Source organism: Manis pentadactyla, chromosome 1 (assembly GCF_030020395.1).
Source record: "Manis pentadactyla isolate mManPen7 chromosome 1, mManPen7.hap1, whole genome shotgun sequence".
Lineage (NCBI taxonomy): Eukaryota > Metazoa > Chordata > Mammalia > Pholidota > Manidae > Manis > Manis pentadactyla.
In genome coordinates, this window is record NC_080019.1 from 183923634 (window position 1) to 183948988 (window position 25355).

General features: G+C 39.6%; 1 protein-coding gene and 1 long non-coding RNA gene across 3 annotated transcripts; one reads left to right on the forward strand and one right to left on the reverse strand.

Annotated features, from left to right (window-relative positions):
* Window positions 1-9702: 9702 nt before the first annotated feature.
* On the reverse strand, window positions 9703-10613 carry LOC118909616 (keratin-associated protein 11-1). Its single transcript, XM_036880280.2, has one exon. It carries the CDS (start codon window positions 10557-10559, stop codon window positions 10098-10100), a length of 462 nt encoding a protein of 153 aa, XP_036736175.1. The 5' UTR covers window positions 10560-10613; the 3' UTR covers window positions 9703-10097.
* An 8566-nt stretch (window positions 10614-19179) lies between these two features.
* LOC130682946 (uncharacterized) lies at window positions 19180-25091 on the forward strand. 2 transcript variants are annotated; one of them, XR_008996425.1, is made up of 4 exons: window positions 19180-19224; window positions 19334-19540; window positions 20100-20210; window positions 22981-25091. It is a non-coding gene; the product is annotated as an uncharacterized LOC130682946 (long non-coding RNA). The 2 variants fall into 2 exon arrangements; XR_008996433.1 differs by lacking the exon at window positions 19180-19224 and having other exon boundaries at window positions 19232-19540; window positions 21749-25091.
* The last annotated feature ends 264 nt before the right edge of the window (window positions 25092-25355 follow it).

Consider the following 25355-nt stretch of genomic DNA (forward strand, 5'->3'; position numbering starts at 1 on the left):
TTTTGAGGAACCTCCATACTGCTTTCCACAATGGTTGACCTAATTTACATTCCCACCAGCAGTGTAGGAGGGTTCCCCTTTCTCCACAAGCTTGCCAACATTTGTTGTTGTTTGTCTTCTGAATGGTAGCCCTCCTTACTGGTGTTAGGTGATACCTCATTGTGGTTTTAATTTGCATTTCTCTGATGATTAGCGATGTGGAGCATCTTTTCATGTGCCTGTTGGCCATCTGAATTTCTTTTTTGGAGAACTGTCTGTTCAGTTCCACTGCCCATTTTTTAATTGTATTATTTGTTTTTGTTTGTTGAGGTGGGTAAGCTCTTTATATATTCTGGATATCAAGCCTTCATCGGATCTGTCATTTACAAATATATTCTCCCATACTGTAGGGTACCTTTTTGTTCTATTGATGGTGTCTTTTGCTGTACAGAAGCTTTTCAGCTTAATATAGTCCCACTTGTTCATTTTTGCTTTTGTTTTCCTTGCCCGGGGAGATATGTTCAAGAAGAGGTCACTCATTTTTATGTCTAAGAGATTTTTGCCTATGTTTTTTTCTAAGAGTTTTATGGTTTCATGACTTACATTCAGGTCTTTGATCCATTTCAAATTTACTTTTGTGTATGGGGTTAGACAGTGATCCAGTTTCATTCTCTTACATGTAGCTGTCCAGTTTTGCCAGCACCATTTGTTGAAGAGACTGTCATTTCCCCATTGTATGTCCATGGCTCCTTTATCATATATTAATTGGCCATATATATATGTGTTAATGTCTGGAGTCTGTATTCTGTTCCACTGGTGTGTGGGTCTGTTCTTGTGCCAGTACCAAATTGTCTTGATTACTATGGCTTTGTAGTAGAGCTTGAAGTTGGGGAGTGGGATCCCCCCAACTTTATTCCTCCCTCTCAGAATTGCTTTGGGTTATTTGGGGTCTTTGCTGTTTCCATATGAATTTTTGAACTATTTGTTCCAGTTTGTTGAAGAATGTTGCTGGTAATTTGATAGGGATTGCATCAAATCTGTATATTGCTTTGGGCAGGATGGTTATTTTGACGATATTAATTCTTCCTAGCCAAGAGCATGGGATGAGTTTCCATTTGTTAGTGTCCCCTTTAATTTCTCTTAAGAATGTCTTGTAGTTTTCAGGGTATAGGTCTTTTACTTCTTTGGATGGGTTTATTCCTAGGTATTTTATTCTTTTTGATGCAATTGTGAATGGAGTTGTTTTCCTGATTTCTCTTTCTATTGGTTCATTGTTAGGGTATAGGAAAGCCACAGATTTCTGTGTGTTAATTTTGTATCCTGCAACTTTGCTGTATTCTGATATCAGTTCTAGTCGTTTTGGAATGGAGTCTTTAGGGTTTTTTATGTACAATATCATGTCATCTGCAAATAGTGACAGTTTAACTTCTTCTTTACCAATCTAGATTCCTTCTATTTCTTTGTTTTGTCTAATTGCCGTGGTTAGGACCTCCAGTACTATGTTAAATAACAGTGGGGAGAGTGAGCATCCCTGTCTTGTTCCCAATCTCAGAGGAAAAGTTTTCAGCTTCTCGCTGTTCAGTATGATGTTGGCTGTGGGTTTATCATATATGGCCTTTATTATGTTGAAGTATTTGCCCTCTATACCCATTTTTCTGAGAGTTTTTATCATGAATAGATGTTGAATTTTGTCAAATGCTTTTTCAGCATCTATGGAGATGATCATGTGGTTTTCGTCCTTCTTTTTGTTGATGTGGTGGATGATGTTGATGGATTTTCGAATGTTGTACCATCCTTGCATCCCTGGGATGAATCCCACTTGGTCATGGTGTATGATCCTTTTGATATACTTTTAAATTCGGTTTGCTAATATTTTATTGAGTATTTTAGCATCTACATTCATCAGGGATATTGGTCTGTAATTTTCTCTTTTGGTGGGGTCTTTGCCTGGTTTTAGTGTAAGGGTGATGTTGGCTTCATAGAATGAGTTTGGAAGTATTCCCTCCTCTTCTATTTTTTGGAAAACTTAAAGGAGAATAGGTATTATGTCTTCTCTGTATGTCTGATAAAATTCTGAGATAAATCCATCTGGCCCGGGGGTTTTGTTCTTGGGTAGTTTTTTGATTACTGTTTCAATTTCTTTGCTCATCATTGGTTTGTTTAACTTTTGTGTTTCTTCCTTGGTCAGTCTTGGAAGGTTGTATTTTTCTAGGAAGTTGTCCATTTCTTCTAGGTTTTCCAGCTTGTTAACATATAGGTTTTCATAGTAGTCTTTAATAATTCTTTGTATTTCTGTGGAGTCTGTAATGATTTTTCCATTCTCATTTCTGATTCTGTTGATGTGTGTTGATTCTCTTTTTCTCTTAATAAGTTTGGCTAGAGGCTTATCTATTTTGTTTATTTTCTCAAAGAACCAGCTCTTGGTTTCATTGATTCTTCCTATTGTTTTATTTTTCTCAATTTTATTTCTTCTCTAATCTTTATTATGTCCCTCCTTCTGCTGACTTTAGGCCTCATTTGTTCTTCTTTTTCCAGTTTCAATAATTGTGATGTTAGACTATTCATTCGGGATTGTTCTTCCTTCTTTAAGTGTGCCTGGATCACTATATACTTTCCTCTTAAGATTGCTTTCGCTGCGTCCCACAGAAGTTGGGGCTTTGTGTTGTTGTTGTCATTTGTTTCCATATATTCCTTGATCTCTATTTTAATTTGTTCATTTATCCATTGATTATTTAGGAGCATGTTGTTAAGCCTCCATGTGTTTGTGAGCCTTTTTGTTTTCTTTGTAGAATTTATTTCTAGTTTTATACCTTTGTGGTCTGAAAAGTTGGTTGGTAGAATTTCAATCTTTTGGAATTTACTGAGGCTCTTTTTGTGAGCTAGTATGTGGTCTATTCTGGAGAATGTTCCATGTACCCTTGAGAAAAATGTGTATCCTGTTTCTTTTGGATGTAGAGTTCTATAGATGTCTATTAGGTCTATCTGTTCTAGTGTGTTGTTCAGTGCCTCCATGTCCTTACTTATTTTCTGCCCAGTGGATCTATCCTTTGGGGTGAGTGGTGTGTTGAAGTCTCCTAAAATGAATGCATTGCATTCTATTTCCTCTTTTAGTTCTGTTAGTATTTGTTTCAAATATGCTGGTGCTCCTGTGTTGGGTGCATATATATTTAGAATGGTTATATCCTCTTGTTGGACTGAGCCCTTCATCATTATGTATTGTCCTTCTTTATCTCTTGTGACTTTCTTTCTTTTGAAGTCTATTTTGTCTGATACTAGTACTGCAACCCCTGCTTTCCTCTCTCTGTTGTTTGCCTGAAATATGTTTTTCCATCCCTTGACTTTTAGTCTGTGCATGTCTTTGGGTTTGAGGTGAGTTTCTTGTAAGCAGCATATAGATGGGTCTTGCTTTTTTATCCATTCTTTTACTCTGTGTCTTTTGATTGGTGCATTCAGTATCTTTACATTTAGGGTGACTATTTAAAGATATGTACTTATTGCCATTGCAGGCTTTAGATTTGTGGTTACCAAAGGTTCAAGGTTAGCTTCTTCAGTATCTTACTGCCTAACTTAGCTCGCTTATTGTGCTGTTATATACACTGTCTGGAGATTCTTTTCTTCTCTCCCTTCTTATTCCTCCTCCTCCATTCTTTATATGTTGGTTGTTTTATTCTGTGCTCTTTCATGTTTCCTTTAACTGCTTTTAGTGGGTAGTTGATTTAATTTTTTGCCTTTAGTTAGTATTTGGTTGGTCTGCTTTCTTTGCTGTGATTTTATTTTCTCTGGTGACATCTGTTTAGTCTTAGGAGTGCTCCCATCTAGAACAGTCCCTCTAAAATACCCTGTAGAGGTGGTTTGTGGGAAGCAAATTCCCTCAACTTTTGCTTGTCTGGGAATTGTTTAATCCCTCCTTCATATTTAAATGATAATTGTGCTGGATACAGTATCCTTGGTTCAAGGCCCTTCTGTTTCATTGCATTGAATATATCATGCCATTCTCTTCTGGCCTGTAAGGTTTCTGTTGAGAAGTCTGATGATAGCCTGATGGGTTTTCCTTTATAGGTGACCTTTTTCTCTCTAGCTGCCTTTAAAACTCTTTCCTTGTCCTTGATCTTTGCCATTTTAATTATTATGTGTCTTGGTGTTGTCCTCCTTGGGTCCTTTCTGTTGGGAGTTCTGTGTATTTCCGTGGTCTGTTCGATTATTTCCTCCCCCAGTTTGGGGAAGTTTTCAGCAATTATTTCTTCAAAGACAATTTCTATCCCTTTTTCTCTCTCTTCTTCTTCTGGTACCCCTATAATATGGATATTGTTCCTTTTGGATTGGTCACACAGTTTTCTTAATATTGTTTCATTCCTGGAGATCCTTTTATCTCTCTCTGTGTCAGCTTTCATGCGTTCCTGTTCTCTGGTTTCTATTCCATCAATGGCCTCTTGCATCTTATCCATTCTGCTTATAAATCCTTCCAGAGTTTGTTTCACTTCTAATCTCCCTCCGGACATCATCCCTTAGCTCTTGTATATTTCTCTGCATCTCCATCAGCATGTTTATGGTTTTTATTTCGAATTCTTTTTCAGGAAGGCTGGTTAGGTCTGTCTCTTTCTCTGGTGTTGATTCTGTGATCTTGGTCTGCCTATAATTTTGCCTTTTCATGGTGATAGGAATAGTTTGCAGAGCTGGGGCGAGTGACGGCTGGAAGAACTTCCCTTCTTGTTGGTTTGTGGCCTTCCTCTCCTGGGAGAACAGCGACCTCTAGTGGCTTGTGCTGGGCAGCTGTGCTCAGAAAGGGCTTCTGATTCCTGCCTGGCTGCTATGGAGTTAATCTCCGCTCTTGCTGTGGGCGTGGCCTGCCTCTGGCCTCTGCTCCAATATGGTGGAGCCATGTTGGCGGGGCAACGGCTGGGGGGCTATTTATCTCCATGAGGGGCCTCCGTGCTCCCTGCTGCCCAGGGGGTTAGAGTGCCCAGAGATCCCCAGATTCCCTGCTGCTGGACTAAGTGTCTCAGGATGCTTCCGTCTGGCCATGAGGTCCCTGTCCCTTTAAGACTTCCAAAAAGCACTCGCTTTTCTTTGTCCTGGGTCCAATGTCTGCAGGGACCAGCTCACAGGTCTTACAGTCCTTTTTCCCTTGTTTCCAGCACCTCACGCATGCACTGTGTCTGCGCTCTGGTGGGGGTGGCTGGGGCTGGGTATTTAGCAGTCCTGGGCTCCCTCTCCCTCCCCGCTCTGACTCCTCTCCTCCCACCAGGAGCTGGGGTGTGGGGCGCTTGGGTCCCACCAGGCTGGGGCTTGTGTCTTACCCCCTTCACGAGGCACTGGGTTCTCACAGGTGTGGATGTGGTCTGGTTGTTGTCCTGTGTCTTCTGGTCTCTCTTTTAGGAAGAGTTTTCTTTGTTGTATTTTCAAAAATATATGTGGTTTTCGGAGGAGATTTCCACTGCTCTATTCATGCCACCATCTTGGCTCCACCCTCTGGCAAATGGTTCTTTTTAAAGGAAAGCCTGCAAATGGTCTGAAAAAAAGCATATATAATGTTCTTCTGGAAATCAGAAATTTTGGAAGAGAACCAGCATTATTTTGAAAAGATCAAGGGACTTGAAGTTAGGTCTGGTGCTGAGCTCAGTTCTACCACACTGACAGTATGTTAAGTTGTTTGAACCCTCAGAGCCTCTCTTCCCTCGTGGGTATTATAATGCTAACTTCAAGTATCAATTAAGGTGATGTTATTGCTGTAAAGGTAAAACTGCCAAGTCTCAAAAACTTAATACAATAGGAGTTTATTTCCTACTCATATCAGGTCTTGAATGGGTGTTCCTGAGTGGTGGGTAGATCTCCAAGAGATGATTTGGGGACATAGGCACTTTCTATCTTGCATCTTTTTTAGCTTCAACACCTAGCTTCCAATGTGGCTGCAGAAGGGCAAGTAGTGTGAGGGATTGCCTGTGGAAAGTTTTTATGAGCCAGCTTGAAAGTGGTACACATCACTTCCTTTTGATTTTGTTCTTCTGCAGAACCATGACTAATATAGCCCCAGTTAGACTTTTAATTATAGAAGTAAATAAGAACCTAAAGGCTCAAAAATTATATTCTTTTGGTTATTGAACATTTATTAAGTACCCTGCTGGGAATTATGACTACCAGGCCACCAAACCTGAATAGCATTCATCAGGCAAATGAGCATGTTTTAACATTTTTGAATGGAAAAGTGACACTATCAGAGGTGGGCCTTAAGATCGTCTTATGGGTTGGGTTTGCCTCCCAGCAATTCATATGTTGAAGTCCTAACCTGCAGCACTTCAAAATGTGAACTTGTTTGGAAATAGGGTCATTACATATATAATTAGTTAAGATGACATCAACTAGAGTCGGGTAGGCCCCTGGTTCAATTCGACCATTGATTTATGGATGCCATCCTTATAAAAGGGGAAATTTAGATGCAGACACACACACAGGGAGAATGTCAGATGAAAAAGAAGGCAGAGATCAGGGTGCTTCAAAAAGCCGAGGGATGCCCAAGATTGCCTGCAAAACACCAGAAGTTTGTGGAGAAGGATGGAACAGATTCTTTCTCACAGTCCTCAGAAGGAATACACCCTGCTGACACCTTGATTTCAGACTTCTAGTTTCCAGAACTGTGAGCCAATCGATTTCGTTGCTTAAGCCCCCAGCCTGTGGTGCTTTGCATGGCAGTCCCAGCAGAATAGCACCGGCAGATCTGACAGTGCTCCAGAAAGGACACAGAACCACTAAGCCCACTTAGGAGCTTGCTGTGGAACTGTTGTTTCAGGCAACAATGGTCCACAGTAGGTAGAGATACAGGAAATTACTTTTTTAAAGTGAAAGAATTGTTCTTTGCTAAGGAATTAAATGTGCGATATCAGGAGAACAAGGAGAAAAAAAATGATGACAGAATTTCAACCCTTGGGCACTTGGAAGATGGTGGCAGCATTAACCAAGGGGCACGAATCAATATGATGAGAAGTTTTAGCCAAAGAATTTTTCACTTTTGTGAAACAGGCTTCCCAGCCATTATGCAATTGATGGGTTTCTAAGAGAACTTGTATTAAAATCTCCAATGGAGGGAAACCTTTAGAGACTCGACTGTCAAGGCCAGAATGATAAAGTCACTTTGTGTGAGGGAATCTCAATAGTAAACTGGTTTATGGTAGTCGGTCTACATCTATGAGGCCTACACATATGCAAACAAACCCCTGCCCTTGACCACACCCAGTTCTTGCCCAGGCGTTATCACCCGACTCTCTGACAGGTCCTAGCACTATCATCAGCACAATTCTGACCCTATCTTGCCACATTGATCATCTGTTTTCATACTGAAACACAGAACAATTTACACAAAGTAACTGTGTTTGCTTAAAATAGCTTTTTGCCTGAGCTCCTGATAGCTAGTTCCTGATTACAATGATTGATACTCTGAAGTGGGCAACAAAAATCATATCCCTAGCTAAGCAATCACATTTTGATCACTTTGAGTTTTTTTAATGTCTTTGCAGGTCAGTGAGCATATTTATGACTCTTACTTAGAAATCTGTATCAAGAAGATTGGTGATCTCTGTTTCATTTAGCCTTCTTTCTGGAGTCTTATCCTGTAGTTTTGTTCAAAACCTCTCCCTCTGCCTCCTCCCTCCCCCAACCTCTCCACTCAGATTCCCCAGAGATGGTCAGAGTAGCCAGGATTTCCACCAAAGAGGGAAAGAGGATGGAGAGAGTCAATTTCACTTTAATATCAAATGACAGGAAGCCTCAGTTGACACTTGAGATGCACACATACTGTCTCAGTTTATTCCCGGAAGCAGGGGCCTAAGATACTAGCACTGTCTTCATTTCTCAGATGAGCTAAGGTTTAGGGATCTTAACAAACCTGCAACCAAGTGGCAGAACCAGATTTGAACCAAAGGTCCTCAAACTGCTTCCCCACAGCTACAAAATATTACATACCAGACATGTTTCTAGGCCTTAGCCCAAGAAGAGAAAGAAATCATCACTTCCCTGGCTCTTAAAAGACTGTCCTTAGACAAACTTTGAAATTTTACAATTTATTATGAAATAAAGCAAAGAATGGGGAGAACCTTCAAAGTTCAAGTACAAATAGAACAGCTCTAATAGCAAAATAGATGATTCCCCAAACAGAAATAAAGGCAAGGAAATAGCTTGGCAAGATAGCTACACCATCCTTGAATGTTCACACCATCACAGTAAATAGCCCAAACCAAAGTTTATTCAGATCAGCCCATAAAACCTATGTTATCCTATATTACTGGTACATAGATCTTGAATATTACAGATGACAGAGATGATTAGCCATCTAAATAAAAAGAAAGATAAGGCATCTCTCTCCTTATACTTTTTTATTGAAACCTAGAATTCAAAACAAACAAAAAAACATGAAAAAGAATAATTTGTCAACCTCTAAAACACTTCAGATTTCCAAATCATATGTGAAGTGATCGAAATAAACAATAAGTAAGAGTCATGTAAACAGCAGCTTTGACAGGGCCATTCCCCTATGAGTTACATTTATATTTTAATATAAAACTCTGATCTATATTTTAGAATAAACCAGACCATTTCTGTAAGCAGGAGCATTAAATTTGAAAGCAAGGGGCATGGAACTAACACATGATAAAAGCCATGTCTTGCTCTAATGAGACACTCTCAGGGTCATACATACTAACATCTCTTTGATTAAAGGGATCCTTTAAGAGTAGATTAGAGCAGGCAACAGGGAAAACTGAAAATATTTCATCTATCCAGAAATCCTCTAGACATTTTAACCCTCTGAAAAACCATTAATGAAGTTAGAAAACAGTTTTGTGTTGACAACAGAGATCGAGGTCAGATTTCCTCAGTTATGAGGAAAGCCACCATCGCTCACAGCGCACACACTTCCCATGTCTTCATTTATGTAAAAATCTTCCTCTTCTGTTCTCCTTTCTGAAATGTGAACGTACAGAAGTGTTTCTGGGCATAACAGTGGCAAGGAAAAAAGTAAACCAATTGGTGGCCAGTTCTCAGAAGCAAAACAAAAGGCCGAGGGAGTTAGCATGTGGACCACCAACCCAGACTGTTTTGTTTCATCAGTGCATGGATTCCAGTGGAGAGGAATCACAGAATGAGACTCTAAGTTTTAAATTAACCAACATGTTTTTGGAGCTCCTGCCCTGATTCATTAAAACCTAGGGCTTTAATTTACTCAGATCATGTTTGGGGGTCTACCACTCTGCTGCAGCAAGTGAGGGGAACATAAATCTGGAGTTTCTGATGTCATGAATCTCAGGGTCTGGAAACCGACTGACTTATCTCTCCTCCTCCTACCTCCATCCTGTCCAGCCATGGAGGGATCTTTTGCAACCATCTCCACTCTGGTCCTCCATTAAAGTAAGGCTCAATCTCTAACAGACTCGGCTGCCCCCTTCACTGTACAATTCCCCAAACTACCTGGTTTCCCAGGTAACTTCTTCCTATATGGAAATTATTCTGTGAGCGCATAAAACTTGAAGGAAATATAGAGAACAAGTTAGTCTACTTTACACATCCAAAGACTCTCTAGCCAAGTAAAGTATAAGATAATCAATCCCTCTTGCTTGTCATGAAACACAATGACTGAGCCCATACTCTATGCTCAGAAAAGAAAATCAAACGTGATCAGTAAACGATGATTCATAGACAGTAAACATCCTTGCAAATAAAAAACTCTATTGAGACATATTTGCAATGCCAAGTAATGCAGGTTTATTCAGAAATACAGAGCAAGACAAGTTCCCCTTTTACAGAGGCACAAAAGCAGAAGCCAGGAGACACAGCAGCAAGATCAAAACATGTCCAAATCACCAGAGACTGGGGTGTAGGAAGTAAAATTTCTGGAAGCATCTGGGAGCATATACACCACCAGTGATCAACCCTTAAAATAAGCTTTTTTTGGTGCTGGCCAGAAAAATCACAGATTACCAAAGGCTGCTCATTCAGGGCCAGCAGCCAGCCACCAGGCATTTAAAAGAGGGGCCAGCAATGAAGAGTTACTCAGGGACAGACAGCATGCTGGAAGATCCTGGAAACAGCTGGCAGGTCACGGAGTCTTGATTCACTCACTGGATCCTACACACTTAGCAAATTCTTCGGCAGCTGGACACACAGGATCGCTGGTATGTTCTGGAAACGGCGCAGGCTGGTTGGCACACAGTGGAGACTCCTCCCACTGGCTGGCACACAGCAGAGATGCCTCCCAGGGGCTGACAGCCACCAGAGACAAAGGTGAGTGGCCGGCTGCAGGGAGTTGAACAGGGATTAGAGACACAGGTGGTTTGTCGAGAGCAGGTCACCTGTGCAGGGCTGGAGACACAAGAAGTTTGCTGGTAACAGCTGGGCTTGCAAACAGGGGGCTGGCAGCAGGTCTGTTGACAGTGGTCCAGGAGCCAGGAGCCAGTTTGGAAGGAACTGGGCAAAGAAATGCCACTCAGGCAGTCGACAGCCTGAGTAGCAGCTGCAGCAACCGGGGCCACTGGGACAGCGCAGGGTCCTCCGATCAGCCCGGAGGAGCAGGCCCTTGTGGAGCAGTTGTAGGACATGGTGCTGGAGAGAGAGCTGTGGGTAACTCGCTGGATCTAGCTCCTGAATTGTGACTGCCACTCCAGACTCCCGAGCTTTTATATCTCCTTGTTGGTGGGTGGGGTTCCCACCCAGGTTCCCACCCTGGTCGTCCTGGCTTCTGTGGCTCAGGCCGGTTTGCCTTAGAACATCTTGTGAATCTCCAAGTTAATTGTCTCTTGAGAAGCCTTCTTCCTCATAAAGAAAGTTTAGTAGTTTGGTAACTAAATCATAAGGCTTCTATACTGTCCTTAGTCCCAGGATTAAGATGTTGGGTTGACAGCTTCAAAGCTATTGGTCATCTCAGCCCACACTTCCTCCCTCATTCATCTTGCTTGGACACAGTGAGTGTCGACCTGACAGAAACACCAGACATATGACTGTTCTACCACGACACGCTCTCCCTTCTGTCCAGAACTAATTACCAGCCCACATGCTGTTTGGTTTGCTGTTGGCACGTAACATGGTTTAGCATGACTCGATCAGTCCCTCTTCCATGGGTAACGGGGCTTCTAATGGACAGCCTCCTTGAATATGCTCACAATGACAACGACAACACCTGTCAGGAAAAAGGACACAGAGACTTACATACAGAGTACGAGCTGGCTCACAAAACTGACCAGGTTACAGAGCCAGATGCTCACAAGGTTAGAGGACGGTGGGACTCACCCTTTATGTTTGAGCAGCAAAGCAAATGAAAAGCTAATTAATTGGGACCACATTTGTAGTCAAATCCTGTTCTAAATAAACTGGATGAGCTTTATTCCCCAAATTTTTAATCTAATAACAATGGGTAGAAGTAACTCCTAAGAGTCATTTATATGCCAGGGGAATAAGCTTAGTGAATTTTTTAAATTATTAAAATGTTAATTTAAAAGAGTGTCTTGCCCCCAAGAGGTTCAATATATTCAAAAGATTATTCTCACACAAATTCTTCGGATGCATTTTTATCATGGACAAACCAAAGGCTCTTCAAGCTCACTTTCTCCATGAGGGAGAAGGGGAGGGGAGGATGGGAGGAAGCAGCACTGGACCCACATTTGGTGATAAGTAGATGTGTGAACGGTGAGCTATAACACTTAGTTACTCTTTTTATTTGGGGGAAAACCATATAAGGATATCATTCTCCTTCATTTCACTGCACTACAATACAGTCAGCACTAAACACCAAATGGCTGATCTTTTTGGCCCAACTGTACCCAGCTATGTCAGCTCACAAAATAGGTCACTTCAACATAGCTTACATGGTCAGTGATATTTCTACATCAAAACAGCTGTGAGATCTGACTCATTTCGTAAACTGGCTTACGTGGTGTAAAGAGAGGGACAACAGTGAATTTACATATATTTGAGGGTTATAGTTTGACTACAATTTTTTAAAAGGAAACAGCTTTACGTTAGAACTCATGGGACGTCCCTCCACAGAGTGCTTCCATTCATCTCTCCTCACTCCACTGAAGCCAGCCTAGGAGCTCCCCAGGTTTCTAATTGAGCCTGATGATGACACATCCAATAAGATAGGGCTGTGCTGTGTGATGCGGGCTGTGTTATAATTTCCAGGGATCAGACCATCTCTCCCTTGGTGACTCGCAGTGAGTTCTCAGTAAAGGGAGAAATTAACGAGATGACTACTTTCCACGGTGTTGTAACTACACTATGTCCACCTTGCGCAATGTCCCATTTGGTGTTTGAAGGACAAAGTCCCTGGTCCCAAGGGCTGGCTTGCTCATTTAAAATGGTTGAGTAGTTTACAGGCTTCCACCAGCCATGGATTCATAAGCTGCTGTGGAAAAGTACTTACTCATGTAAATTAACCGAGTGACTAAAGCAGAAAAAATGAAGTGGTATTAAAGTTACAAAGGAGAGGAGTTCAGTACCCATTGTCACTCTTCTGGAAAGGCAGAGATTTCTGTAAATCATTACCCCATGTGTGGATTCTTCTTTTCCACTGAAGTTGGAAATTACAGTTTGAAAGATGCTAAAAAATATCTTCCATCAGCTTCAGAAGAAAAGGAAATGAACATTTATTTAGCGCATCTTCCAGGTATTGAGTTAAAGTCTTCACATACACCATAGCATTGAGTGCTCCCAGCAGCCCTACGGAGTCAGCATCTTGTCACCTGAAGGAGCTGGAAGTTCAGAGAGGTCAAAGAACTTGCCAAGGTCACACCGTTTATATTTGACTGAGTTGAGATTTAAACAAAACAGATCCATGAGCTGTCATATTCAAACACAATGAGAAGTCATCATTAAAGTTCAAGAAAACTTTATAAAAAAGAATCAACCAATCAGATTCCATTAATGAAACTACACCTAGATATAATCTTCATTTTTCTTTTAGTTTCAACAACAGCAAAATAAATAACATTTGAAAATAAGTCACAATTACTGTTGTCCTTACACTTCATGTTTTCTCTCATTCTATATACCTTTGACAGTTTTTACTTTAATAGGATGAAATGCAAAATCAAGATCAGAGCAAAGCAGGAAGAGAGAGAGAGCTGCCAATAGCTTAATGCTACAATTTGAAATTATAATTATTTATAAAGGAAAGCTACTTAATACTTTGGAGCATTCTATTTTTGGATGCAAGTATTTAGACTCTTCATTTGGATTCACTGTAAGTTGCAGAAGTGAAGAAACCTCACTGGCAAACACATGAAGCTTGAAGAAACCACACAATTCTAATTCTACAATTTTGTTAAATGAAATCAATAAATCATCCTTTCTTTGGAATGTAAAAAAAATATTCATATGGCCAGCAGCTCTCACTACGTAGTTACGTGCAACATAAAACCCCAACTCAACGGAAAGGTTTATGAAGATGATCCTGTGTCTGCAGAGCGTGAAGTGAGGGGTGGGTGTGATGAGGGCACATGAGGAAAGACCAGAGAACTGCCTCCCATGCCCTCATTACTGACGGAGAATTTGCTCTCGTTTGTATAGAACGATCTAAGTCTTACATGATAATGGTCACAGACCAGAAATGAGCAATTCTTTCCCTCCAAACTGAATCACAGCAATCACTTACATGGCCAAGCACTTAAGAGAGAAATGAATTAGACTTGCGTGGGAGGCTGCAGGTTTGATATTCAGGAAGGCTGTATTTCATCACAAAGTTGGTAGTAATGTTGACCAATGACAGTTCTGAAAAAACCACTTAGTCTCATCAAATGGAGGAATAATGAACTTGCTGAAAAATTAATAAATATAAAATGAGATTCTGTCATTCTGCACTTTTTCAGGATGCTCACACTCTCAGATGGAAGCTATTCATTATCTCTTAGAAATATAAAAAGGGAATTCAGAAGTTTAAGCAAAGAACATAATGGTTGTTTTAAAAATTAAATACTTCTTTGGCTTAATTGTTCTTTTTCTTTCAGCTTCACAGAGACCTCTGAGTTGAAGTTGAATCTCAGGGATCCTTATTAGCCAAGATGTTATAAACCCTCAAAGGCAGACTGATTTACACCACAAAACTGAACCGAAATTCACTTTCCAAACTTTGTTCAAAAAGCATTAATCTTAGGGTTTGGATCTTGGGGGCTGGAAGGAACTAACGCTAGGGCAGAAAGCAGAAAGTGAAAACAGTGAGCAAAGACCCGCAAAACATTTACTGCTGTTAGAACTGGAAAATAGCAATTCCCAACTAGACGACTTGTAAAAATAAGCCCTCAGAGGATAGTACCGAGGTTATGAAATACTAAATCAAACCACTACTTTTTTTTCTCTTGATCGCTGTTTTCAAATGCATGTAATTTTTCAGGGGTGCCTTCACTGGGGATCAAAATCAGAGTGTTGTCAACAAAGGGGATATAATCCCAAGTCTGGGGGCTGCAATAAACTCTCATATGGGAAAGCCCATGTATAGTCGGCATGTGCTCCAGTCCAGTCCTTCAAGTAACAAGAGGTGAGCCCAGTTGTGACCAGGCGTGGGTGATGCTTATGTATGAGGAAGAGGGATCACTAAAGATGTATTTTACTTCCGTGATGCATAATCATTCTGGGCCTCCAGCAGAGGAAGGATGTAGAGCTCTGCTGGAGGCAGGGAAGGGCCTGGGCTGAGCTGTGCCTTCAGCACAGACTTTCTCGGTCTGATCTGCCTGTCCAGGGGATTCAGAGTATAGAATTGAGCCAGAACTCTCTCGGGTTAGCAATTAGACTATCAGAACTGGATTTTAAAATGCTTTTAAAAAGAGAGTCCAATTCTCTCATCTGACTGATGAGAAGCTAAGTCCCAGAGAAGGAGTATCTTTATGAAGTATATCAGACACTCTGTGCGCTAGGTCAAAATTGTTTCATTGTTAACCAAAAACCAGTCCTTGTCACCAAAGTCAAATCAAAAAACACAGTGAGAAGGTTTTGAGGAAAGGAAAGGAATCGTTTATTAATTTGCCAGTAAATGAGGTAGTGGCAGGCTCACGCCTTAAAGAACCACTGTCTTTCCCAAGCACTTAGGGCTTTTAAAGGGGAAATTGTAGGGGAAGAGGCTGTGCTGTTTACAGACACATAAAGTAGCAACTTGCAAGGATCTAAGCAGACATTCTTGCATGGGTTTCAGTTTGATTTTGTTTCTGTTATTGTTTCCTCAGGACTCTGTAACAGGATGATACGGGTTCTGCAAAATCAACTTTCTGTCGTATCTCTGACCCTGAGACTCCGAAAACAGGGAGAACAAAGAGAAAGTGCCATCTGTTAGTGGTTACAAAGTTTTGGGGGCTACTTGGGTTCCTTTTCAAATTAATGTTAGTGTTAAATTTTAAATCCCAGAGATTGCTTTCAGTTTTCTTCTGTGACATCATTCCATTTCTTACTGCCTCCTCATTGCACAGGCTTGAGCCAGCTTTGGTTGGTACACCAGACACTGCTTCCTTCACACTGGAGCCACTCACCTCCTTCTTGCTTCCTGCCCTAAGTCTCCTCTGATGCCATGGCAAAGGAAGTGTGTGCTAGTTTCCCCACGCGCTGCATGTACCACTCTGAAGTGGGGCCAGGCTTGAGCAATGGGGAGTGCAAACCAATGGACAGGCGCTTCCACCTTTCATCCTCCAGGGAGACAGTTCTCACATTATCGCAGAAAGCCCCACAGAATGGTGGGGAGGTGTGTGTGATCGAGGCCACTTGATGACACTTCGTTGTGGTGGCTCTCTCCCCTCCTCTACTTCACTCCCCCTGTGCTGCAGTCCCCAGAATAAAATTCCCAGCAAACTGTCACAACCTCTGTTTTTAGGGGAACTTAGATTCAGACACCAGGTTTCAAACACTCTCAATTAAAAGCGTTTAAAAAAAAAAAAGGACTTAATTAAAGTTAATTAGAAGCCAGCCAGTCCTTTTAATGCCTACCTCAGAGCCTCTAAAGGTATATATGTGTCTCTGTCCATGCAATCCTAGGAAAAGTCACGCACACAAACTGAGCATCATACAAGTAACATTTGGGTCTTTAGAGCCATTTCTGTGATGACCAAATAAGAAACTGCCAAAGTCCTTAGACACAGCTAGATTGTAGGCAGATTTTTTTAAATTTCTTCCAAGTAATGCCAATCACACTATGTTATTTCCTTAACATAAGCTAGTCCCTAGGGGTTTTCACTCAAACACTAAAGGGTTGGAAGACCTTATCATTGTCAGTCTGATGTCACAGTTGTTTTCCAAATGAAGGACACTTTTTTCCAAAGTGTGATATGCACTGAGAAATGAGAGATAATTTGAGGTGATAAATGGACAAGTACATTTTAGTTTAAATCATTATATGGTTATTGTAAAATGTATTAATAAAATGTGGCTATATTACCTAAGCCATAATTCTGTAGATATAATTACATAAGATGAGGCTTAAACACAGTTATTTGTTTAAAGAGTGAGCTATTATAAATAAAAATACTAGTTAAATAATGATTAGCTTGATGTGAAAATACAGCACAAAGTGTCAGGACAAAAATCATGGCAGTGGTTTAAATAAATATTTATGGTTTAATGGATTAGTGAGATGGTTTAATAGATATCTAAATAATAAATAGGTTAAATGGTTTAGCAAATATTTTCTAAAATTCAACTTATTTTAATTCTGAGTGTGACCACTAACACCTACTCATACATATATATTATATATATATTATATATATATATATATATAATATATATATATACACTTCCAAAGCCCTGCTCTCTCTTCTACTTATCACTTTGTAACAAATTGCTCCAAAATTTAGTGAGGGGAACAACCATGCATTATGCCCAGGGACTTTGTGGCCCAAGAATTGGGACAGAGCCCAGCAAGGAGGGTGTGTCTGTGCTGCCTAACGCATGGAGGAGCTGGGGAAGCTGGAGCTGTGGTTATCTGAAGGCTCATTGGTTCATGTCTGGCAGTCACTGCGTGCTGTCAGCTGGGACACCTGTGCACAGCCTCTTCCAGGAGCTGGTACTTCAACATGGCGGCTGGTTCCAGCAGCGACAATCCCAAAAGAGAGAGTCAGACAGACGCTGTATCACTCTCAGACCTGGGCTCCAGATCTCTGCAGCACTTTCTCCACACTCGTGTCTCTGGGTGTCACAAAGGCCCACATCCAGGAAAGTGAAATAGACCCCACTTCTTGGTGGGGGAGTGGCAAAATTCTGGATGAGAATATGGGACTGAAAATGTTGTTTTGGCCATGAAATTAAGGTTATTGTATTTGCTAAGTTGGATACCAAACCTGTAAATCACTGTGATGGTCTTAGTTTTCTCCCAGAAAATCTGAATTTCATGCTCTATATTATCAGAATGTTCAAAGTAGACAGGCAGCTCATTACCTCCTGGAAATACCCTCTGGTGCAGATTTTTATGAGAATTAGTACCAATGCAATGATGTCAAGGGCTCCCTCTAACTCTCCAATCTAAGCCTTGACTTGGGATACCAGCCACTTAACCTGCAGGCCTTTGCCCCAAGTGCCATGAATCTAGCTGTAGATAATTCTCAGTACTTTCAAGTACCTTCAGCCAGTCAATAGTAACCTTTTCTTCTGGTTTTATTTCTCATTAAGCACTATGAAACTCAGAATCTGTGTGTCCAGGCTTCTACAACAGATGAAGTAGTGAGACAGAGGGGAGCCCCAGGAGTTACTTGAATCTATGGGAACTTCACCCATCTAGATCAGCCCTTTGGACACAATGCAGCTTTGTATTTCAGATGGAATTGTTGCGCAATGTGTTGTGGACTGAAAATTATGAAGGTGGAATTAATATAAAGAGAATATCCAAAACCGGTAGTAATGCTCATAAGATAGAATTGTTCCCAACTGCTAGACTGCCTTCTATTTACTGCCTCAATTTTATATTCCAAGAGTTGACTTCCTTGAGATGTCTCTTACCGTTATTGAATTCCCATTATTTAGAGCAAGGTTGAAATTGAACATAAACATCTTTTGTGTCTTAAGATAATGTGTCTTTCCCTGCATGCAATTTAGCCACAGGTCAAGAAGGTCACAGCCCAAGGTAAAGGGCCAGTCTTTTTAGACAAATCATAGAATGTTGCTCAGCCCTTGATTTTCTGACCACAGCTATCTTTGATATTGAACTATGACATGAACCTAAAGCCAGCCGTTGCTTTTGCTAAATTGATTAAAAAGACCCTGAAGGAAAAGAACCAACTGGACCCGATCCCAGTTCATCTGCACTTCATGCCTTAACCTCATGTCTCTTTTCCTCCATTGGCATCAATACAACCTACAGGTTTTCTTTCTTTGCCCAGAAACCCACTGTGAATTTCACTGTAAAAATGACTTCATTCTGGAGCTTTCAGATTTGGATATTATTCTAAGATAGGTAAAAAAAATAGCTAGTGTGTTGAGGAAAAAAATGGGCACAAGAAAAAAACTAAAAAAATAAAAACTAAAAGGAATGATTAATTCACAATAAGAGGGATTGAATTATGTATTATTACATTCAATTGGAGAATAACGGTGATCCTAAATTTAGTGCTGTCCCAGTGTCTGGGCTGTAATTCAGAAGATGGACCTAGTAATAGAAGTTACTAAGAATCAATCTAAAATGAAAGAGATAAAATGAACAAAACATGGGAACATCTTCAGAAATAATGTACATCACAAATTCATAGCCACAAAAAATTACCTTAGCAGTAGTACTACCACCTCCCCATTTTTATACAAGCTTAAATGCTAACTTCAAAGGTCAGTTTACCAAAAATAGTATATGCTGTGAGCTGTCAGGAAAAAATATACTGCAATTTAGATTCATTTAAGCTAAGACACAATTTAAATAATTCATCAGAACAATTATTGCTCACTGCAAAACAGTTCCTCCAATGAATCTCCATTTATCTTGCTCATTTATTCATTCTTCACTGTTCTTAAAGCATCAAATTGAAGGCACCCTGAATTTGACAAATTCATGTTAAAAGGTTCACAGGGTTTTTTTCCCTTGACTTTCCCACCATGACTCATGGCCTCACCTTAGGCTGTTCACTGAAATTCCCTGGGCCTGTTTCATGATCATCTGTAAACCAGTGTTAATGGGATCTGCCTCCCCAGGGAGCTGCAAGATCTGAGCTATGGTTTACGAAATGCTTTCTGATTCATACATAAAAGGCACTACAGGAAAGCAAACTGTCATTGAGCATTACAAACAGTTTTCATCCCCATTATGTTAAAGTAAGGAGAGATCTAAAGTAAAGCTTCCAAAAGATACTGAAGTACTACAATATTCCAGAGAATTTTCAGAACTAAGGTGGGCAATTGTTAATTGGAGTTTTTTTTCTAGGATTGGAAATGTCATTCACAGATGAGTACAGAGAGAGGCAAAACTAAAGGAGACGTAAAGTAAATTCTTGACTCTCAGATCTGGCAACAAGGGAGTTTGCCATTTCCGAATTACCCACTGGAATCCAAACCAAGAGAATTACAGATGAAAAATCCTCCTCGTCTTGTTCACCAACCCAAATTTGATGTTGACTTTACACTTCCTAAGGTAGGAGAAATGATTTTCATGTTTTAGGCATACGTAAATTAAGAGTTAACCCTATTAGGGGTATCCTTATACTAGAGGACATTAAAACTGAAAAACAAAATCCTAAATTGTACAAAGTGATGGTGAGGCATCTATGCTATACTTTAAGTTTCCTACAAACATCTTAGTAAAGGTTCTGGGAAAAGACATTATTATAGCTTGTAAAGTTACGATGTTTGACACCAACTAATAATTCCGCTTGGCTGTATTGTACTTATTTTCACCTTTAAATTATAACTGAACTGGGAAGAGTACATTTTTTCCTATTATCATTTATTATCATTAAAGAGCCGCCTGGGCACTCTTGGCACTAAAAATATCATAATAATAATTAAAATGATTAACATTCACCCTCTTCCAATTAAGAGTGCCTTAATCGCAGTGATCCAGTGGGAATGTCAACATCTTGGCTATGATAGACATAGGGGGATCTGAATTTAGCAACAAGTAAAGAATGAAAACATAAAGAAAAAAGTTTTCAAAAAAAACCACTAAAATGATTTTTTTAAATGATTTAAAGGAAAAGTAGCCAATAACTCAGGATGACCAAGGGACTTCTGGAGAAATGCTGAAGATTCCAGTTTCTCATCAGTCTTGTTGGGTTTCCACTGCAGAAAACCCTATTATCCAGGTAATTTGTGTAATTAAGATTAAGCAAGCAAAAACCATTGTCTGTCTAGACAAATCCCCCAGGGTGATGGTATGATGAAAATGTCAAGGAGTATCTGTTTTCCAAGTAGAAAATGCCCGAATTGTTGCTATATACAAAGTCCTCTATGTACTTCTTTCCTCTTGATATCTTTCAATGCTTCATATCCTGTCTGTGCTTGGGCAGGGAGAGCATGTTTGTGTTTGTATGTTAAAAAGGGCCTGATTCTCACATTTGGTCAGCTCAGTGTTGACAACATTAGCATGTGTCAGATAGATTCCCAAAACAATTCCTGGAAATAAGAACCCATAGTTAGGGGTGACGTGAGAAAATAAACCCTAGAAATACATCAGGAGCTTTATATATATAAATATATATATATTTATATATATAAATTATATATATATATAAAAAAATATTTATATATATAAAAAATTATATATTTATAAATGAGAATGATTTTTAGCTTTCTTCTGTGTATTTTCATAATCAGATTTTCTGTAATACTAGTTTATAAAATAATGTCAGCTATTTGTGTGTCATAATAGAGTTCATAGAGGACAACACTCATCTATGCTCTTACCTGTCCATAACAGAGTAACACTTACCAGTTTAGGGCTCTGGGCCCAAAGCACTTCCAGAAAGTAATTTCTGACAAACATTTTCAATATCTAGCTTGATAACTTTTTCATATGTTCAGACTTTTCATTTTTTTCTTCGTATTGAATCCCTTTTTATAATTCATAATCTCTCCTAGTCATTCTTTTTTTGAGATTTTAAAATCACTTAGGGTACAGTTATAAATAATACTTGTGTATAATTTTAATCTCTCAATATCTGGCCTTCCCTTTTTTAGTTAGACATCAATTATTTTATTAGTGTGTTCTCTAACTTTACTAATTATTCCTACCTGCATAATTTCTCAGTACTCTTTTGTAAATTATATTTGTTATTCTTTACCTAATTTTTAGTTATATACTAAGCATCTTTTATTTCCATCCTCTGCTGCAGAAAAAAATAGCTCAATATGTATCTAATAAATCATCTGAGTTTATTATATGAATCAGATATGTCTGGCATTTGTTTCCTACTTTATCTGTCAAATACTGAGAAAAGCATATAAAAGTCTTCTACTTCTATTATATTTTTTAAATGTTCTTGAATTTCTACTTGTTTTTTATGTAATTTGGTGTTTTTTTAGTTGGAAGCAAAGTTTTATTACACTTTTAAAAAATCATGGACCTTCTTTGTCCTAGTTAATGATTTCACAGTGAATCCTCATTATTTAATATTGTTCTTATAACTCTAGTTGTTTTGCTTGCTTTCTGTTTATGTAGTCTTTCCTACTCTTTCACTGTTAACCTTTCTGAATTGTTTCATTTAAGGAGTACCCATGATTAGAGGCTTTCACTCAGATATGGTTTTGACCCAATCCTAGTCTTTACATATTTGAAAAAGGGAACAACATATTCCCAGTTAATCCATATGTTTGGACTTACTTTTTTCATCCCATTTTATAGCTCCTATTTCAACCTGGGAATCCACTCTGTGGATCCACTCTGCCAAGGATCCACTTTTGGCCTTTTCTTCTCTTGGTTCATCCATCATGCCAGGTTTGTGGAAAGCCTCACCCAGTCTGCTTTCCCAGCCTGGTGCTCACCACATCACAAAGAAACCATCTAGTGTCTAGAAGAAATCTTGCCTCACTGGAAGCTCTGCTTGACATGAATCTTGTACAAACTGTAAAATCTCCTAACACAGTGCTTTCACCCGCAGTGGGTCCACATCTGTGACAAGGCATCAAGTGGACATATGTGACTCTAAGCTCCACCATGGCCCATAGGGCTCACCCTCCACATGAGTTATCAGTGGAACATTTCTGAAAATATCAACCCCCTATCTTCCTTGCTTTGCTTCATTTGGGGAAAGTCTGCATTAAATACAAAGGAAATTATGGTCTAGTGGTGATGTTTCACTCCTGGTATTTTTATATTTCTTCAGTTATCTCTAAGGAGATTTAAGATACAAGTAGTGTATTGTACAAATGATCACAGTCATCATTACATGAAAGTCTTAATATAAATATTTCTAAACCAACTAATGAGCTAGAAATTCCAAATCTTTCCAAGTGGGTCTGCCTTGAAAACAGGAAAGCAGTGAGAGAAAGTTCAGGAGAACATTTGGAAGTTTCCCTTTTGGGAAGTCTCAAATATCACATCTGTCATTTTGGTGAGCCATTTTATTCAGCCTGCTTTTAGCTCAATTTTCAGGTGAGTCACCTCAAAACTTCAAGTTGTAAATAGCCCAGTTGCATCGTGGAGCAATGAAACTTTGCAGAATCTTGTGAAATATGGTGATTTGTTAGCAGACTCACCCAAACAATTCTTCTCAGGATTATTTTAAGCTTTTGCTTTTCCTTTCTCCTTGATAACTTTAACTCAGGTGAGTACATGGAGCCTTATAGGATTTATAAGACTACTCTAGAAAAAAAGAATAATACAAATATTAGCAGTAGTGGTACGTAAGAATCCATTTATAGAAATACATTTGTACTGTGTTCATATTATCCTGTAAAACATCAAAATGGAATTAAGTCTTTCTTAAAGTGTGAAATCTTAACATGTATGTGTTCTGAGGTTCCCTGTAATTCCCTAAACAAGTTGAACAATTATACAGCAACTAGAAAGGAAGATATACACATTTCAAATGCTTCTTAGGTTGTGAAAGATTTCCTGGTGTTTTCCTCTTCCAGTTAAGTGAGGACTTATATCACCGGTCAATGAGGAGCAGAGCATATGGAACACAAAGGAAGGACCATCACATTGCCCTTCTACCTGCCCCTGGTCTTCAACAGATGAAGGGAGCCACAGCATTGATGAGAAGTCCCTCTGCACCTACTCTACACCAACTGTCCCCAAACCAGGACTTGGGTGCAGTTGAGAAGGGGGCTGTACTTCCAAGGGATTAGGTTCAAATGGTTCAAGGTCTCTACTCACCAGCTCTGTCCATCAAATAATCAAAATGAATGATTTAGGGAAGTACTACTTCCCCAGAGTAGCCAAAAATCTAGTTGACAATACCACCTCCTATCAGTTCTCTGTAATAATGGTATGTAACAACCCATCCAAACCCAGTGGCTTAAAAGAATAAGCATTTGTTTTTCTTGGGAGTGTGTGTGTTGGTCATTCGGGCTGAGCAGTTCTGGCCTCAGCTGGGTTTGCTGTCAAGCCTGGGGGCAGCTGATTGGTGGTGGATCTCGGATGGCCCCAGCTGGGATGTCTGGAACAACTCAGCTCTGCTCCACATGTCTTACCTTACATCTTACAGCAGGCCATCCAGGCGTCTTCACACAGCAGTCACTGAGGAGCAAGAGAATGAGCAAAACTATACAAGCACTTATTCAGACTTCCACTTGAGGAGGTCACATTCGCTAACATGCCACTTTCCAAGGCAAGTCACAGGCTGAGCCCAGAGTCAAGGGATGGGTTAGAACAACCAACCCAGAGGGAACTGCAGAGGTACAAGACAAAGGGAATGGGTACAGGGAGGGGTGTAGGATGGGGACCATCAATGCAGCCAGTCTACTGCATACCGTGAATGCCAGTTTGTCTGCACTGCTTGAGCCAAGGAAATCCCTTAGGCTAGTTATTTTATGAAGTGCCTAATCCCTGATCTAGGGCTCCCAAATCTAGCATGACTCACTCAAATGAGAGTATGTTATCAATTAACCCTGAAACACTTGAAATAGGAGTCACTGAATAATTATGATTATAAGTAGATGAAATTGAAGTACTAATAGGTAAACAAAATTTGCTAATGTCCAGTAATACATGAGACTGGTAAATCCATCTTTGCTCTAATCTGATGCAATGCATTTTTCTCTAACAAAACAGCAAGTCCTGGAGATTACAGTAAAATCATGATTTTGCCTTAAAGCAAACACATACAAGTAAGATGTAAACAACAAAAGGAGGTTCCCTGAAATGATAATATAAAATCAGCCCTTCGAAGCCAGTGCAAAAGTCTCAGTATTCTAAATAACGATATGCAAAAACAAATGGGAAATCAAAAATGCACGTTCTAAAAACAGTGATTAGAATGTATTACTCATTCATTTAAGACACGTGAATTAAGAATTCTCATTGTTAGATCTGTACGGAGTGCTTTTGAAGCAATTCTGTCCCTACTTCAGGATGCTTGGTGTTTGAAGCAGATCATTTAGCTATAGGAGCTTAGTTGTTGCCTGGGTTTGTTTGAGGTCAGACTTTGACTCTGCAAAGCTGACTATGCCTCAAATATCTCAGGTTAAATGAATTTCTTGAGTTACAATTTATAGTGATTTCTTACTTCCATCTGCTGAGATATGAACACTGGGTTGCTCAAAATGGTGTCTGGTTCCTTAGTAGAGAATGATGGAATAAACCAAATTCTTAGTGATGTTCTTGTCACAAATTCAGTAATAACTTTTCTTAATCACTGGCACAATTGTTAATCTCAACCACCTGATCTGAATGTTCAGATGAAATCTGGCTGGTAGTGCCACAACTCATACAGATAGTTAAGACAAAATTGATTGGGTTTTACATATCTCCCAACATTTCCTGACTCTTCAAAATGGTAAAAAGTCATGGTAATAATTGTTACTTCCAACCAAAAAGACTTGGAAGAACACAGTTCTTCTATCAGTGCAGCAGAATTACATCCCATTCCTGGCCCAATTGTCTTCTGGCTGGTTATCTGTGAAGTTTCACTTCTCCTTCTTGACGCACTTTGTTTTTATCTCCAAGCAGGGATAGAAGTCTTCCTTTAAGAAATGGCTGCACTACCAATTTTAACTCTCACTTACTTTTTTCTTTTTTGAGACTTAAATATGGAAATAAACTACGCAATACAATGGAATAAGAGTTGAAACAGCAACAGGCACCTTTTTATCCAATTTCCCTTGTTATCAGCACACGGGTTGTTTTAGACAGCCGGTTCAAGGGCCATAGGATATAGCAAAGCCTTCTCATCCAGCCTGTGCAATATTGGTCTTTCAACCATCCTCAAAGGGAAAATGAAAAAATTCAACCAAGTGTCTTTTTTTTGTACAGCTGAGACATCCCTTGCCTTCTCTCAATTCCTAGC